At 40.8% G+C, this 16027-nt stretch overlaps 1 protein-coding gene across 10 annotated transcripts in view; it reads left to right on the top strand.

The window, feature by feature from the left end:
- Positions 1 to 3084, top strand: part of MCF2L (MCF.2 cell line derived transforming sequence like) — a 129279-nt gene extending 126195 nt beyond the window's left edge. For all 10 annotated transcript variants that reach the window (XM_053563548.1, XM_053563543.1, XM_053563541.1 and 7 more), the window contains one exon: positions 60 to 3084. In XM_053563548.1, coding sequence (XP_053419523.1) covers positions 60 to 145 — 86 coding nt within the window. In that variant the 3' untranslated portion in view covers positions 146 to 3084. The remainder of the gene's footprint in view (positions 1 to 59) is intronic.
- The last annotated feature ends 12943 nt before the right edge of the window (positions 3085 to 16027 follow it).

Genomic DNA, 16027 nt, shown 5'->3' with positions numbered 1-16027 from the left:
GGCTTCAGTGTCGAGGAAGGAGCCCAACGCCGCACCGTGTCTACCCGGTCTCCCCGCAGAGTCCAGCCCGGGGTCGGCCGTGCTAAGCAACTCCTCGAGCTGCAGTGACACTGGCCAGGCCCCCTTCGCTGACCTACAGGGCTAGGCTGGCTGTGGACATCCAGGCTGCAGTACAGGAGACCAGCGTGCGGACCCCTACGTTTTCTTTTGCTTGGGCTTGCTTTGGTGAGAGGACAGTGCTCTAAGATGTCCTAAAAGGGAGAACCCTAATCCCCTCACATGAGCCACCTGGGCACGAAGGCAGCTCGGGCCAGAGCCAGACACCAGACCCTCTCCAGAGGCTGGGTCCACGGGAATACTCCTGTGCACGGAAGCTTCCTCAGAAGATCTGGAGTGGACAGAGGGGGCCACAGGTGAGCAGGCCCCTGGACTTCTGTGCTCAGCCTAGCTGGCGAGAAAGACCACAGGAGCTGTTTCCAAGAGACCAGCAGCCTGAGGGGAGAGACTACTCTTGTCTTTCACAAGTTTTAGGGTTTTTTTAAGCAGGAATTAATCCCATGGCCATTTTTCATGGACTTTGGCCTCAGATCTTTACCAAGAATCACTGTGTTTACATGAAATGACAATTTGATACTGTATTTGATATAAAACTATTTTTTTGTTACTGGGGTTTACATTGAAGCATGTGGTTTGTACCGCTGAATGATTTAGGGATCTTTCACGGAAACTGATGGCACCCCCAAAGCTCACCTAGTCACAGGTGAGTGAAATCTTGTTCCTTGGTGACATCAGGTGGCGTTTCTACAACTGGAAGCAGATAGGAACCAAGAAGATTGCTTTACCTGTGTAGATTTCATTTTCAAAGGAAAATTCAAACGATAATTTAAGATAGTAACATTCTTTTCTACAAAGAGTGGGGGAATTTGATTTTTTAAAAGAGCTTTACTGTGTTAGGATATTTTTATTATTTTTAAAGAAAACACAAAGACCCAGTTTCTGCAGGGCATCCTGCCAGTGCAGCTTAGTGATCTCTGCCGTGGCGGCTCAGCCTCGTGGGACAGTACCTCAGTCCAGTACCACCTGCCTCGCACACAGGCAAACCCTCTGCCCCGTCTGGGGCATAGTCACCCTGAGCACAGAAATGCCAACAGGGATAGTTTACTGTATTCAAATCATGACAGAACTGGAAAGAAAATACTTCTGTCTCACCCCTTTTTATGTTTCAGAAACAGATTCTGTTCTTTCTAAACACGTTTCTGTGTCTAGCCAGGCCGCTATTTGTGTGTGTGAGTATCTGAGTGTTTGTACATCTGTGTCTGGGTGCAAAGGCGTGTTCACATGTCCAAGCTGCTGCGCCGTCTTCTTGGTGCCCAGGTCCTTCTGCCATGGAGACTGGCCCAGCTGCATTCCCTCCAGGTCTCTCTCCCCCACCCTGTGGTGTGCAAAGCCATTGCTGGCCAGACCTCTAGAGATGGAAATAAAATAGAAAATGTGCAAAGACTCGGTAGCTTTTCTTCTGGTGTGTTAGTTACCTGGGAAATGACATGTAACGCTGTGTATGTACTACCTGGTTCTGACTGCGCTCCTTCCGTCTCACTGCGGATTGCTCCTCTGTCATGTGATCTCCCCCTCATAAAGGCACTTTAAAATGTACGTTTCATACACTGTTACTGGGGTTTTTTTTACTGCTGATGTAAATGAGGTTTAATGATCAGAGTTCTTTATTGTATGGATGAAGTTTGAATAAATACAATCCACTCCCTGCTGTCTGCCTCTGTCTGTCAAGGCACAGAGTTTCCCTGTGACGCCTCATGAAGGCTGTAAAGGCAATACGGCTTGCACAAGAAGGCATCACGGCAGAGAAGACGCGGCAGCCAGCCAGCCAAGCGGATTAGGGTGAGACAGAGTCCCTGGGCGGCACGTGCTTCATTCTGCTGGTGATGACAGCAAAATAGCCAGAGTTGCACAGAGGCAACAGCGAGAGCAGTGCAGAGGAGCAGGGTAATCACATGATCCCAAACATCTAGACCCAAAACGAGAGAATAAAGGAAGGTTGTTGATCCAACAGAAGTATGGTGGACGGAAAATAGTGTGAGATGGAGAAGAGTGCAGTGCGCCAGACTCACAGGCGTGACCCCTCGGACTGGCCTCCTGGAAGAGTATCAGATCGGATGTAACAAGTAACTGCTAAAAGAGACCATAAAACAAAACTATACAAAGGCTGAAAATAAAAGAAAGGGGAAAAAAGATGAAACACCATTAACTGAAAGACAGCTGGCTGGGATAGCGAAAAATGCCACCAGTCTACCAGATGGGATTCAGGACAGTTAATGGCGTGAGACAGCAGTTTGCAACCCGTGTGCCGTGAGAGGATCTTAGGTGTCCCACAAAAAATTTTAAAGATTAATAATTTTAATTAAATTATTTTTGAAAGAAGTTCAAATTGCAATACATATTTTCCTTTTTGCACTCTTTTTCTTTTTTTTGATCAGCATTATAAATTAAGTGCCATGGAAGTTTGACTATAGGTTCACGTGAGCTATGGGATAAAAAGGATGAAAAACACTGGCATAAAAGGACACTGTGGGCCATCACAGACTTGTAAGCACCTGACAATAACTCTAGAAACTCGGAGAGCAAAATTCGCAGTCATGTGTGGGACATGAACTATCTCATGGAAAGCGATCCCTAATAGTCCCTAAAAATAGAGAAATGTGCATTATTTTCCTGCACATATGGAACATATGCCTAATATTTGCAAAACAATGAAAATGATGGTATAAAAAATGGTATTTGGAATTTAAAAGCATGTTTCGCCCCCTGTGTTAGGGAGGAAATTTTCTGGGCTCAGCTGTCTTTAGAACTGGACACTGCACATAGTGCTGGGGCATCAGCTTGGATTGGCTAAAAGTGTCTGATTTTTTTACATGACAAAATGAATGAGTTAACCATTTTAAAAAGCTAAAAATTAAGACCTGCATAACTCAAAGCATAAAAAGGAGTTAGTACAATTGAAAGGAAAATGACAAAAGCAAACAAAGCAAATCAAAACTTGGTTCTCTGAAAAATAAAATTTTTTTCACTGTTTTTTTGTTGTTGAGGATTCATTGAGGATATACAGAGAACCAGGTTACACTGATTGCATTTGTTAGATAAAGTCCCTCTTACAATTGTGTCTTGCTTCCAAGAGGTGTGTCACACACCGTGACCCCCCACCCCACTCCCTCCTTAACTCCCCCATTTCCCCTCCCCTGACCATGTACTAGGTCATCAATTGTCTTCATATCAAAATTGAGTACATTGGATTCTTGCTTCTCCATTCTTTATGCTTTACTAAGAATAATGTGTTTCAACTCCATGCAGGTTAATACGAAAGATGTAAAGTCTCCATCTATTTTTAGTGGCTGAATAGTATTCCATGGTATACATATACCACAGCTTGTTAATCCATTCCTGGATTGGTGGGCATTTAGATTGTTTACATGTTTTGCAGATTGTAAATTGAGCTGCAATAAACAGTGTAGTGCAAATGTCCTTATGATAAAATGATATTTTTTCTTCTGGGTAGATGCCTAGTAATAGTATTCCAGGATCAAATGGAATGTCTAGTTTGAGTTCTTTGAGGGTTCTCCATACTTTTCTCCAAAAAGGTTGTATTAGCTTACAGTCCTACCAGCTATGAAATAGTGTTCCCGGGTGGCGCCTGTGGCTTAGTGAGTAGGTAGTGCCGGCCCCATATGCCGAGGGTGGTGGGTTCAAACCCAGCCCCAGCCAAATTGCAACAAAAAAATAGCTGGGCGTTGTGCCGGGCGCCTGTAGTCCCAGCTGCTCGGGAGGCTGAGGCAAGAGAATCGCGTAAGCCCAAGAGTTAGAGGTTGCTGTGAGCTGTGTGACGTCATGGCACTCTACCCGAGGGCAGTACAGTGAGACTCTGTCTCTACAAAAAAAAAAAAAAAAAAGAAGAAGGAAAGAAAAGAAATAGTGTTCCTTTCTCTCCACCTCCATGCCAGCATCTGCAGCTTTGAGATTTTGTGATGTGGGATATTCTCACTGGGGATAGGTGATATGGCAGGCTGGTTTGGATTTGCATTTCTCTGATGATTAGAGAGACAGTGAGCATTTTTTCATGTTTGTTAGCCATTCGTCTGTCTTCTTTAGAGAAGGTTCTATTCATCTCTCTCACCCATGGATATAAAGGATTGTTGGCTTTTTTATGTTGATTAATTTGAGTTCTCTGTAGATTCTAGTTATAAAGCTTTTGTCCAATTCATAATATGCAAATATCTTTTCCCATTCTGATTGTCATCTCTTTGCTTTGGTTGTTGTTTCCTTAGCTATACAGAGACTGTTATTTAATTAAATCCCCTTTGTTTATTTTTGTTGTTGTTGTGATTGCCACTGAAGTCTTCTTTATAGTCTTTCACCAGTCTGATACCTTCAAGTGTTTTCTCCACACTTTCGTCAAGGATTTTTATTGCTTCATGCCTTAGATTTAGATCTTTTGTCCATCTTGAATCAATTTTAGTGAGTGGAAAAAGGTGCAGGTCCAGTTTCAGTCTTTTACATGTGGTTATCCAGTTCTCCCAGCACTATTTATTGAATAGGGATTCTTTCCCCCAATGTATGTTCTTGTTTGGTTTATCAAAGTATTAGGTGGCTATAAGATGTTAGTTTCATTTCATGGTTTTCTATTCAGTTCCAGATGTCTGTGTCTCTATTTTTGTGCCAGTATCATGTTGTTTAGATCACTATGGCCTTATGGTACAGCCGAAGGGCTGGCGGGGTGATACCTCCCACCTTTGTTTTTACTACTAAGAATTGCCTTGGCTATATGGGGTTTTTTTCCATACAAAATGAAGAATTTTTTTTTTTACAAATCTTGAAAGTATGCTGTTGTTATTTTAATGGGGATTGCATTGAATCTGTAGATTGCTTTGGGAAGTATAGACATTTTAACAATGTTGATTATTCCCAGTCATGAGCATGGTATGTTCTTCCATTTGTTAATATCTTCTGCTATTTAGAGTTTAATAATTTTCTTTATAGAGGTCCTTCACCTCTTTTGTTAGGTATATTCCTAGGTATTTCATTTTCTTTGAAGCTACTGTGCAGGGAACTGTGTATTTGATTAGCTTCTCATCTTGGTTGTTAGTGGCATGTACAAAGGCTTCTGATTTGTGGACATTGATTTTATATCCTGAGACACTTCCAGGAGTCTTGTGGTTGAGTCTTTGGGGTTCTCTAAGATCATATCATCAGCAAAGAAGTAGAGTTTGACCTTCTCTGCCCCCATTTGGATGCCTTTTATTTCCTTCTCTTGCCTGATTGTATGGCTATAACTTCCAGCACTACGTTGGATAGTAGTGGTGATAGATGACAGCCTTGACTGGTTCTGGTTCTGGTTCTAAGTGGAAAAGCTTTCAGTTTTACTCCATTCAGGATAATATTAGCTGTGGGTACATCATAGAAGGCTTCAGTCAGTTTAACAAATGTGCTACCTGTGCCTGTTTTCTTCAGGGTTCTAATTTTAAAAGGATGCAGAATTTTTTTTTTTTTTTTTGAGACAGAGTCTCACTTAGATTCAGTAGAGTGCCATGGCATCACAGCTCACAGCAACCTCCATCTCCTGGGTTTAAGTGATTCTTTTGCCTCAGGCTCCCGAGTAGCTGGGACTACAGGCACCTGCCACAACGCCTGGCTATTTTTTTGTTTCAGTTTGGCCAGGGCTGGGTTTGAACCCACCACCCTCGGTATATGGAGCCGGTGCCCTACTCACTGAGCCACAGGCACCGCCCAGGACACTGAATTTTATAGAATCCTTTGTCTGCATCTATTGAGAGGATCATATGGTCTTTGTTTTTGCTTCTGTCGATATGGTGAATTACATTTATGGACTTGTGTATGTTAAACCAGCTTTTCATCCCTGGGATGAAACCTATTTGATTGTGATGAATGATTTCTTTAATATGTAGCTATAATCTATTGGCTAGGATTTTATGGAGAATTTTTGCATTTATATTCATTAGTGAAATTGGTCTGAAATTCTTTTATAGTTGGGTCTTCTCCTGGTTTTGGTAACCGTGTAATGTTTGCTTCGTAGAACATGTTAGGGAAGATTCCTTCCTTCTCAATTTTTTGGAATAATTTCTGCAGCATGGGTATAAGCTCTTCTTTGAAGGTTTGATAGAATTCTGGTGTGAAGCCATCTGGAACAAGGCTTTTTTTGTTTTGGGGAGTTTTTTATTGTTTCTTTGATCTCAGTGCTTGAAATTGGTCTGTTCAGGAGATCTATTTCTTCCTGGCTAAGTCTAGGGGGAGGGTGTGATTCCAAATATTGATCCATTTCCTTCACATTGTCAAATTTCTGGGCATAGAGTTTCTTGTAGTATTCAGAAATAATCTCTTGTATCTCTGTGACATTAGTTGTTATTTCCCCTTTATCATTTCTGATTGAGGTTACTAGAGATTTTACTTTTCTATTTCTATTTAGTCTGGCCAAAGGTTTATCTATTTTTTTTTTTTCAAGAAATCAACTGCTTGTTTCATTAATTTTCTGAATGATTCTTTATTTTCAATTTCATTAATCTCTGATTTAATTTTGGATATTTCTTTTTTGTTTTCAACATGGATATTTCTGATTGTTCTTTTTCCAATTCCATAAGATGACTTGTGAGTGTGTTGATGCACTCTCTTTCCATTTTCCAGATGTAGGTGTCTAAAGCTATAAATTTCCCTCTCAGCACTGGTTTTGCTGTATCCCACTGATTTTGGTAACTTGTGTCTTCGCTGTTGTTATGTTTGAGGAATTTAACGATTTCCTCTTTTATTTCCTCCTAAATCCAAGTATCATTCAGCATAAGGTTGTTTAATTTTCAAGTCTTTCTGTGGGGGTGAATGTTTTTGTTGGAGTGGAGTTCCACCTTCATTGCCTTGTGGTCTAAGATATAAGGTGTAATTTCTATTCTTTTAATTTTGTTGAGGTTTGATTTGTATTCTAGGAAGTGGTCAATTATGGAGTACGTGCCATGAGCTGATGAGAATATATTCCTTAGCTTTAGGATGGTACATTGTGTATATGTCTATTAATCCTGTTTGTTCTAGGTAACATTTAAGTCCTTTGCATCTTTGTTTAGTTTCTGTTTAGAGGATCTATCCAGTTCTGTCAAAGGGGTATTAAAGTCCCCGATTATTATGGTGTTTATGGGATATCATATTGCTCAGACCCATCAAGGTCTGTTTCATAAATCTGGGAGCATTTAAGTTCAGTGTATATATTTAAAATCGAAATATTTGTCTTATTGAATTTCTCCCCTTTGACTAGTATAAAGTGTCCATCTTTGTCTTTCTTAGCTTCAGTTGCTTTAAATCCACTTGTATCTGAAAATAAGATTGCGACCCCTTCTTTCTTCTGATTTCCGTTTTCTTGAAATACTGTTTTCTATCCTTCAACCCTGAGTTTCGATTTGTCCTTCAAGGCTAGGTTTATCTACTAGAGACAGCATGTGGCTGGCTTGTGCTTTTTTATCCAATCAGCCAGCCTGTGCCTCTTCAGTGGTAAGTTCAGTCCATTGACATTTACTGAGAGAATTGATAAGGGTGGTGGCATTCTATTCATCTTTGTGAAAGTCCATTGTATAGTTCTATCCTTTGGGCCATTGTAGAAGCTGTATTTTGACCTTTAGCTTCTGGTTATTTTACTTTGCTGGTGGTCCATTGTGATGGTCAATGTTGAGAATAGGTCTAAGTATTTTCTGTAGAGATGGTCATATTGCAAATTTCCTCAGTGCTTGTATATCTGCAAAATATTTGATTTCTCCATCAATTTTGAAGCTTAGTTTAGCAGGATACAGAATTCTGTACTGAAAATTGTTTTGTTTAAGAATGTTGAAAGTGGATGACCAGGCTTTTCTGACTTGGAAGGTTTCAGTTGAAAAGTCTGCTGGCATCCTAGTGGCTCTGCCTCTGTAGGTCAGTTGGCACTTGCTCCTGGCTACATGTAGAATTTTTTCTTTCATCTTGATTTTGGACCAGTTCATTACAATGTGTCTTGGAGAGGTTCTGTTTTAGTTGAGGTGACCCAGGGTTCCATATCTATCTGAAAGGAGTGTGTCAGTGTCTTTAGTAAAACTTGGGAAATTGTCCTTTATGATAGTGTCAGTAGAGCTTCCATTCCTTTGGGATAATCTTCTCCTCCTTCAAGAATCCCTATTTTTTTGAGTCTCGTAGTTCTCAAAGTGCCTGTTCTGCTTTCTCTCTCTTCTTTTCTGCCTGACTACCTGGTTAGCATGAAAATTTTATCCTCTAGCTCTGAGGTTCTTTCTTCTCCATGGTCTGACCTATTTTTGATGCTTTCTACTGCATCTTTACATTCTCTGATTATCTCTTTCATTTGCTTAAGCTCCACCATATCCTTTCTATATTCTGTATATCTCTTGTCCGATTTTTGGTTCTGTCTTTCCATTTTCTTGTCCATTCCTTTTATTGTCTTTATCGTCCATATTTTAAATTCCCTTTCTGTCAAGTCCATTAATTCTTTATAGGTGGAGTCTTCTGCATTAGTTGCCTCATGGTCCCTTGGGGGAGTTCCTCTGTTTTGGTATTTCAGGTTGCCTGAATTTTTCTGTTGGTACCTCCTCATGTGTCCTTTCTTCTTGTTCACCTCCTTATCCTCCTTTTTATTTCTCACTGCCTCTTTTGTTTTAAACATAGGTCTTGATGACAGTATGTTACAATGTGTCACTGGATGATGCACTGTGGTTTTTTTAGGCAACAGAGAGCACAGCCAGCAACTCTGTGGTCCTTATTCCAAATTTAGTTGCCTTCAGCGATCACCTGATTGTTTCCTCAGCAGTCAAACCTTGCCTTGTTGGGATATTAAACCTGACAAGAATCCTTCATGGGCAGGTCTCATAGTGCCCCCTGACTCCAGTTCCCATGGGGTGCAGGAATCCCTCAGCCTGTCCTAAGAGTGGAGTTCTGATCTCAGCAGGTGGAATTAAGATAACCGTTCCTTAGGCCCTTGCTAAGACCGTCTCATGACCTTCCCACAATGTCAGACCCCTGGCCTCCGAGACCTTCTCAGTATGGCTGCCTCACCAGCCACCAAACCTCTGGCAAGTCCACTCTAGCCAGCATTCAAATCCAATTGCTATATACTGTTTCAGTTCTCCCATTCTTCCAAGCTTTCCACTCAACTTGCAGCTTCCTCCAATAACTGAAAACTCCAGAAAGGCTGCCTCTCATGCTGGGCCTCTCTAGGGGGGCCAGCTGATCCCAGCCAGTTGCAGTTACTTGCCTAATTCATCAGATTTCCACTACTCCAGATCATACACTGTATCCAGCTTACAACCTCCTCACTATGCTCCCTGAGCTATGACTCTGGGTAAGGTCCTCACGCCAGATATGGCTAGGTTCTCTCTTTTTTCCCAGTCATTCTAGGAGAGATCATCTGAACAATCCCTTTGGTCTGCCATCTTGCTCCCAACAAATTAAAAAAATTTTTTTTTAGCATTTTTTTTTTGGGGGGGGGCTTGGGCTGGGTTTGAACCCACCACCTCCAGTATATGGGGCTGGTGCTCTACTCCTTTGAGCCACAGGCACCGGCACAAATAATTTTTTTTTTTTTTGTAGAGACAGAGTCTCACTTTATGGCCCTCAGTAGAGTGCCGTGGCCTCACACAGCTCACAGCAACCTCCAACTCCTGAGCTTAGGCGATGCTCCTGCCTCAGCCTCCCGAGTAGCTGGGACTACAGGCACCCGCCACAACGCCCGGCCATTTTTTTGGTTGCAGTTTGGCCGGGGCTGGGTTTAAACCCGCCACCCTCGGTATATGGGGCCGGCGCCTTACCAACTGAGCCACAGGCGCCGCCCCCAAATAAAAATTTTTAATTGATAAGACCATTAGGAATAACCTTCTGTCAGTACACTTGAAAACAGATAAAGTAGGAATTGCCTTTTTAAAATCAAATTATTAAAATTGGTCAAAAAGAAAGAAATTACTTGGGCTAATGAATAACAATGAATGAAAGTAAATTGCAGTAAAAGGAGAGAGAATTCACTCCCAAACAAATACTAGACCAATGTGCTTTTATAGTGGTATAAAAATATTCACACAAATATTTGTTATTCAAAGAATATCAAAAAAGGGGAATCAACTCAGTAAGCTTATGAAGCAACTTTAACCTTATACCCAAGCTTGACAAAGATTATGTAAGAAAAAATAAAATTGTGAAGATGAATGCAAAAGTTACAAATAAAGTATAATCAAATGTCACCATCATGTACACTATGCCTCCCACTGCCACACAAAAGAACCAGGCAGGACACGGATTGAAGTACTAGCTTGCAAGAGGTGGGCTAACCAGAGGTGCAGGAGAGCCCTGAGCCCCCTCCTCAATAGCTCTTTATTAAGATTATACACAACAGGTGTGGAGAGTTAAAGTAATGACATATGAGGGCTGCATGCGTAAGAATTACCATGTGCTCTTTCCTCGTGTGTTTTATCCCTACAATCCCCATGAAGGAACACCAAACATCAATGTTTAACACCTGCTTACTAACAAGTGACCGATCTTATCTCATTACGGAACACTGAGTTACTTGGGGGATTGCCCCTAAGTCACAAAATATCTCTAGGCTTGCCAGGAGACTGTCCTGTTTCAGCATTTCCTTTTAAAGTCATAAGAATCAGTAACTGTCCTTTGCAAGCATGGTGTCCATTCCTCTACATATCCCCTGTTTTTGTTTAAGACATTCCTGGGTAGGATAAGGGAGAAAAATAGCCCTTGTTCCTTTCAATAGCTCTTCTCATTGAGCAGCTCTTCTTCTTGCTAGGCAAAAGAACAAGAGGGCACATATAATAATTAACAGAATTATACCAGTGGTGCCAGTGGGCCTTCACAGAAGAAAAAGGAAAGAGATTAGTAACACTATTGGAAATGCTTTGTAATTTCAGTTCCTGTGACAGATTGCAATTATTTAATAAAGGTTTTAGGTATATGTTGTTGTAAATCTATCCAAAAATGATGTTAGGTTGTTCCAGCCAGGCTAGTCACAAGGATACATGCCTCCTCCATGCCAAACAATATGGGAATGGTTGGCTATAGTAGTTGTTCTTACAAAACCAATGCATTTCTCCACCTAACCATCTCAGGCTGACCTATGGGGTCTCCAATCAATGATGCTTCCACAGGAAGTATTAACTAATGCCCGAGGTTTCTCGCCTCTGCCCATTGTCCATTGCACCCATTATAAATGGATAACAACAGGCATAGTGCAGATTGGAATATTAGGTGGGGGAATGGGTAGTGTCATACCCTTTCCAAGGTGAAGTCTGGAGGAGCAGCATGGTTTTTATTTGGTTTTAATACTATTACACATAAGAGAAAATCATGCAGTGGGAATGGGTTGAAGGTAACGATTGCCAGGACTTAAATAGAAACGGTAGCATTAACCTAGATATTGTTCTGTTAAATGGAGGATTAGGGATATAGGCTTAATAAGTGAAATTCTTTGTAGCAGCACTAAACCTTTGTCGACACTAGTGCAATCATGGCCAGGAATAAGAAGTCTGCCATTAGAGTTTTACCTTGACATTTCACTAAATATTCAGCCACTGATGACAGATTTTTGATTTGACCCCAAGAAGGAAAAGTGGAGTTAGTGGTTCTTGGGAAAGGACAACGTCTGTTCCTCTGCTTGATGGTCATGTTATTGAAGAGATCAGTGAGGGCAGATTCATCAAAGTGCTGGTAAGGTCTCTTGCTCATATCGAGGCTTAATCCAGTGGGCAGATAACCACTGTTTTTCCTGCTATTCAGTAATAATATGAGCAAAGCCTCGACTCCAGTGTAACACATAACCAGGTTCCCATTCAGACATACTGGGTTTCTTATAGAAAATAGGGTGCTGTATTTGAGAAGGTGGTGAATGGGCAAGAGATGTCCAGTGACGTTCAGCAGCTATGTTTCCATCATTGTTGAGATTCAAAGAATTAAGAGTGAACAGAGCTCTAGTAAGGGTATATCTAGGACTGTTATTTAAGGGGAGTATACTATCTCCTCCTTTCTGTTTAAAGAACATATCTTTTACTGTTTTGTGGTGGTGTTCAATACCACAAATTTATCCAAAATTCCCTATAATTCTCAAGGCCAGGCCTATCTCAAGGTCTTGAGAATTATAGGGAATACCAAGAGAAAGTTGAATATTCCAAAAAAGACAGAAAGGTAGTTAATGTTTGAGCAGAGTAAGAAGATGCATTGTCAGTTTTAATAGACTTAGGGAGTCCCATGACATTAAAACATCCTAATAAATGTTGAACAACATGGTGAGCCCTTTCTCCAGGTAAGGCTGTTGCCCAAGAAAAATGAGAAAAAGTTATCTATGGAATGATGAACATATTTTAATTTACCAAAGGAGAGGATGATAGTCACATATTTGGTTTGCCATTTCTCCTCTAGGGTTGGTACCTTCATGAAAGGAGGGAACATGTATTTTTGAGCAAGATACATGTACTTTTGAGCTCATCTTGACGCTTGTAAGATGAAATTTCTCATGAAGCATCTTTGCATTACCATGTGTATAAGAATGAAAAGTAGATGCCTGGGTTGGCACCTGTGGCTCAAGCAGCTAAGGCGCCAGCCACATACACCTGAGCTGGTGGGTTTGAATCCAGCCTGGGCCCACCAAACAACAATGACAGCTGCAACCAAAAAATAAATAAATAAATAATAGCCGGGCATCGTGGCAGGCGCCTGTAGTCCCAGCTACTTGGGAGGCAGAGGCAGGAGAATTGCTTGAGCCCAGGAGTTGGAGGTTGCTGCAAGCTGTGATGCCATGGCACTCTACCCAGAGTGACAGCTTGAGGCTCTGTCAAAAAAAAAAAAAAAAGAAAAGAAAAGTAGATGCTTCTTGAACAGTACCAACAGGGGCTTGATCTATATGTGAATGTAGTGAAGTCATAGGACCAGTTAGAATGGAGGGTGCTCTAAAATGAGTAATGTATATAGGATGGATATGGTGTCTAAGGAGTCTCTGGATAGATGGAAAAAGAGAAGAAATTTCATCAATGGAGGGTGGCACCTGTGGGTCAGTGGATTAGGGCACTGGCTTCATATACCAAGGGTGGCAGGTTCAAACCGGCCCCAGCCAAACTGTAACAAAAAATAGCTGGGCATTGTGGCGGGTACCTGTAGTCCCAGCTACTCAGAGGGCTGAGGCAAGAGAATCACCTAAGCCCAAAAGCTCAAGGTTGCTGTGAGCTGTGACACGACAGCACTCTACTGAGGGCAACAAAATGAGACTCTGTCTCTAAAAAAAAAAAGAAAGAAATTTCATCAGTAGAAGTAATAGTTGTTGTTTCTAGGTGGCTAAAGGCAAATCGTGAATATTGAGAGTCCATGACCACATTCATAGGACAGTGAAAGTCTTTGAGTAGAATAATAATTGCATACATTTCATTCTTTTGGACAGAACTATAAGGACTTTGAACAACTTTGGAGTTATTACCATCAGTGTATCCAGCCTTGCCATGCTTGTTGGCATCTGTGTAAAAGTGACAGCATCTACAATTGGTGAGTCTTTGACAATATGAGGAAGGATCCAGGAAGTAAGTTTTAGGAATTGAAATCTTTTATCATGAGGCTTTTCATTGGTAATTAAGCCTACATAAGATGCAAGAGCGATTTGCCAAGACATAGATAATTGAAAATTGAGTTGAATTTGTTTTTCTATAAAAGGAACAATAATAGAACAAGTATCATAGCCTGTAAATTGGCGAAGTCTTTTTCTGCCTTTAGCAATTTCTGCCTTTAGTTCACAAATTTTGTCTAAATGTTGTTGTAATTTTTTTTTTTTTTGAGACAGACTCTTACCCTGTTGCTCTCAGTAGAGTGCTATGGCATCACAGCTCACAGCAACCTCCAACTCTTGGGCTTAGGCGATTCTCTTGCCTCAGCCTCCCGAGTAGCTGGGACTATAGTTGCCTGCCACAATACCCGGCTATTTTTTGTTGTAGTTTGGCTGGGGCTGGGTTCAAACCCACCACCCTCAGTGTATGGGTCTGGGGCCCTACCCACTGAGTCACAAGCACTGCCAATATTGTTCTAATTTTTGTAAAGTTCTATTAGAAAGGAACAACCACTCTATAAGGGTGTTCTCTTGATAAATAACTCCAGTTGGAGAGTGAGAAGTGTCTATAATTATTAGTTGAATTGGTACTCTAACATCAACCCGATCTAATTCTTCTGAGGCAAACTCTTTTTCAATTAGTTGCAGTTCCTTCTTTGCCTCAGGAGTAAGTGAATGAGGACTATTTAAATCTGAAGGTCCTTCTAGGATTTTAAAAAGATTAGTTAAGGCGTAGATTGGTATTCCTACGTAAGTTGGACATAACCAATTAATATGACCTAACAGTTTTAGGAAATCATCTAAGGTAGATTAGGAATCTAACCTAAGATTAACATGTTGCAGGAGAATTTGTGTTTGAGTCAATTTGTATCCCAAATAATTATAGGGGGATGTAGTTTGAATTTTTTTTTCTGGAGCAATTTGAAGATTTTAGGGTAAGTACAGCTTGTTTAAATATGTCTTGCAAAATAGCTAAACTTTGGTGTGCAAATAAGATATCATCCATATAATGAATGATATAGGCTGTGGGATATTTTTTTTCTAATGGGCTGTAATGGCTAATCAACAAAATCCTGACACAAAGTAGGACTATTTAACATACCTTGTGGCAAAACTTTCCACTGAAAACACTGATAGGGTCTTTGTTGATTACAGGAAGATAAAAGGCAAAACGTGTTTGGTTTTCAGGATGCAAGTATATACTGAAAAAACAACCTTTTAAGTCAATGACATATAAATATCAATTGGAAGGGATCATGGAGGGTAAAGGAAGTCCTGGTTGCAGGGGACCCATAGGAACAACTGTTTCATTAACTTCACAAAGATCAGTGAGCATTCTCCATTTGCTGATTTCTTTTTTACAACAAAAACAGGAGAATTCCAAGGTCTGGTAGAGGACTCAATGTGTCCTTGCTCTACCTGTTCCTGAATTAAAAATTGTGAGGCATCCAGCTTTTCTTTAGTTAATGGCCACTGCTCCACCCACACTGGATTATTGCTCTTCCAAGATAGCTTGAGAGCATATTTGGGGGCAGTGGCCTCTATGCTAAATTGGCATTTGAAAGGAATTAGTATGAGAGTAAGGTATGGTTATTACAGTTTTCCATTGCTGAAGTAAATCTCAACCCCACAACTTAATAGCAATATCAGCTATGTATGGTTGAATTTGAGCATTTTGATTTTCTGGTCCCAAACAGGGTAAAAGTAATGTACTTTGAAAGACAGAATTTAAAGTTCCTATGCTTGTAAAAGTAACATCAACTGTTTCGGCCACTCCTTGGGCCATAGATTTAAAGCCATGACCGAAACATCTGCACCAGTATCTAACAGGCCAGTAAAGGATTTATCCTTCAAAGTGAGTGTTAACTGAGGCCTATTCTTATCAATAGATGTCTGCCAAAAAATGCTGTTTGTACTGCCGAGACCACCAGTGTGTTTCTTACCAGTACTTTATAATTTAACTTGAGGCAGGACTAGCAATTGAGCAATCTTTTGTCCAGCTAAAATTTGAGTTGGTTGGTTTACCGAAACCGTGATCTGTATTTCCTCTAAGAAGTCACTGTCAACAACACTTGTGTGGATAAACCCTCCATAAGATGTAAACTACTTTTTCCTAACAATAACCCAACAGTGTCTGGGGGAATAGGACCACATATTCCTGTTTTCAATTTCTTTACTCCCATGTTGGAAAGCAAAAGAACATTATCACATGCTGGTAAATCTAACACAGCACTACCTGGGGTAGCATGTAAAAGGGATTGGATACGCTTAAGTTGCTGGTGAGTAGGTAGGTCTCACCAGCAACTTAAGCAAATCCAATTTTTGTTCCCTATTCTTTACCTGCGGGCCCCGGGCTGGGCCCGACTGACACTTTCCCTGCTGTAAAAGTGTTCCATTCTC

Source organism: Nycticebus coucang, chromosome 15, assembly GCF_027406575.1.
Source record: "Nycticebus coucang isolate mNycCou1 chromosome 15, mNycCou1.pri, whole genome shotgun sequence".
NCBI lineage: Eukaryota > Metazoa > Chordata > Mammalia > Primates > Lorisidae > Nycticebus > Nycticebus coucang.
The sequence above is the reverse complement of the archived record's forward strand: the minus strand, read 5'-3'. Positions and strand labels throughout refer to the sequence as shown.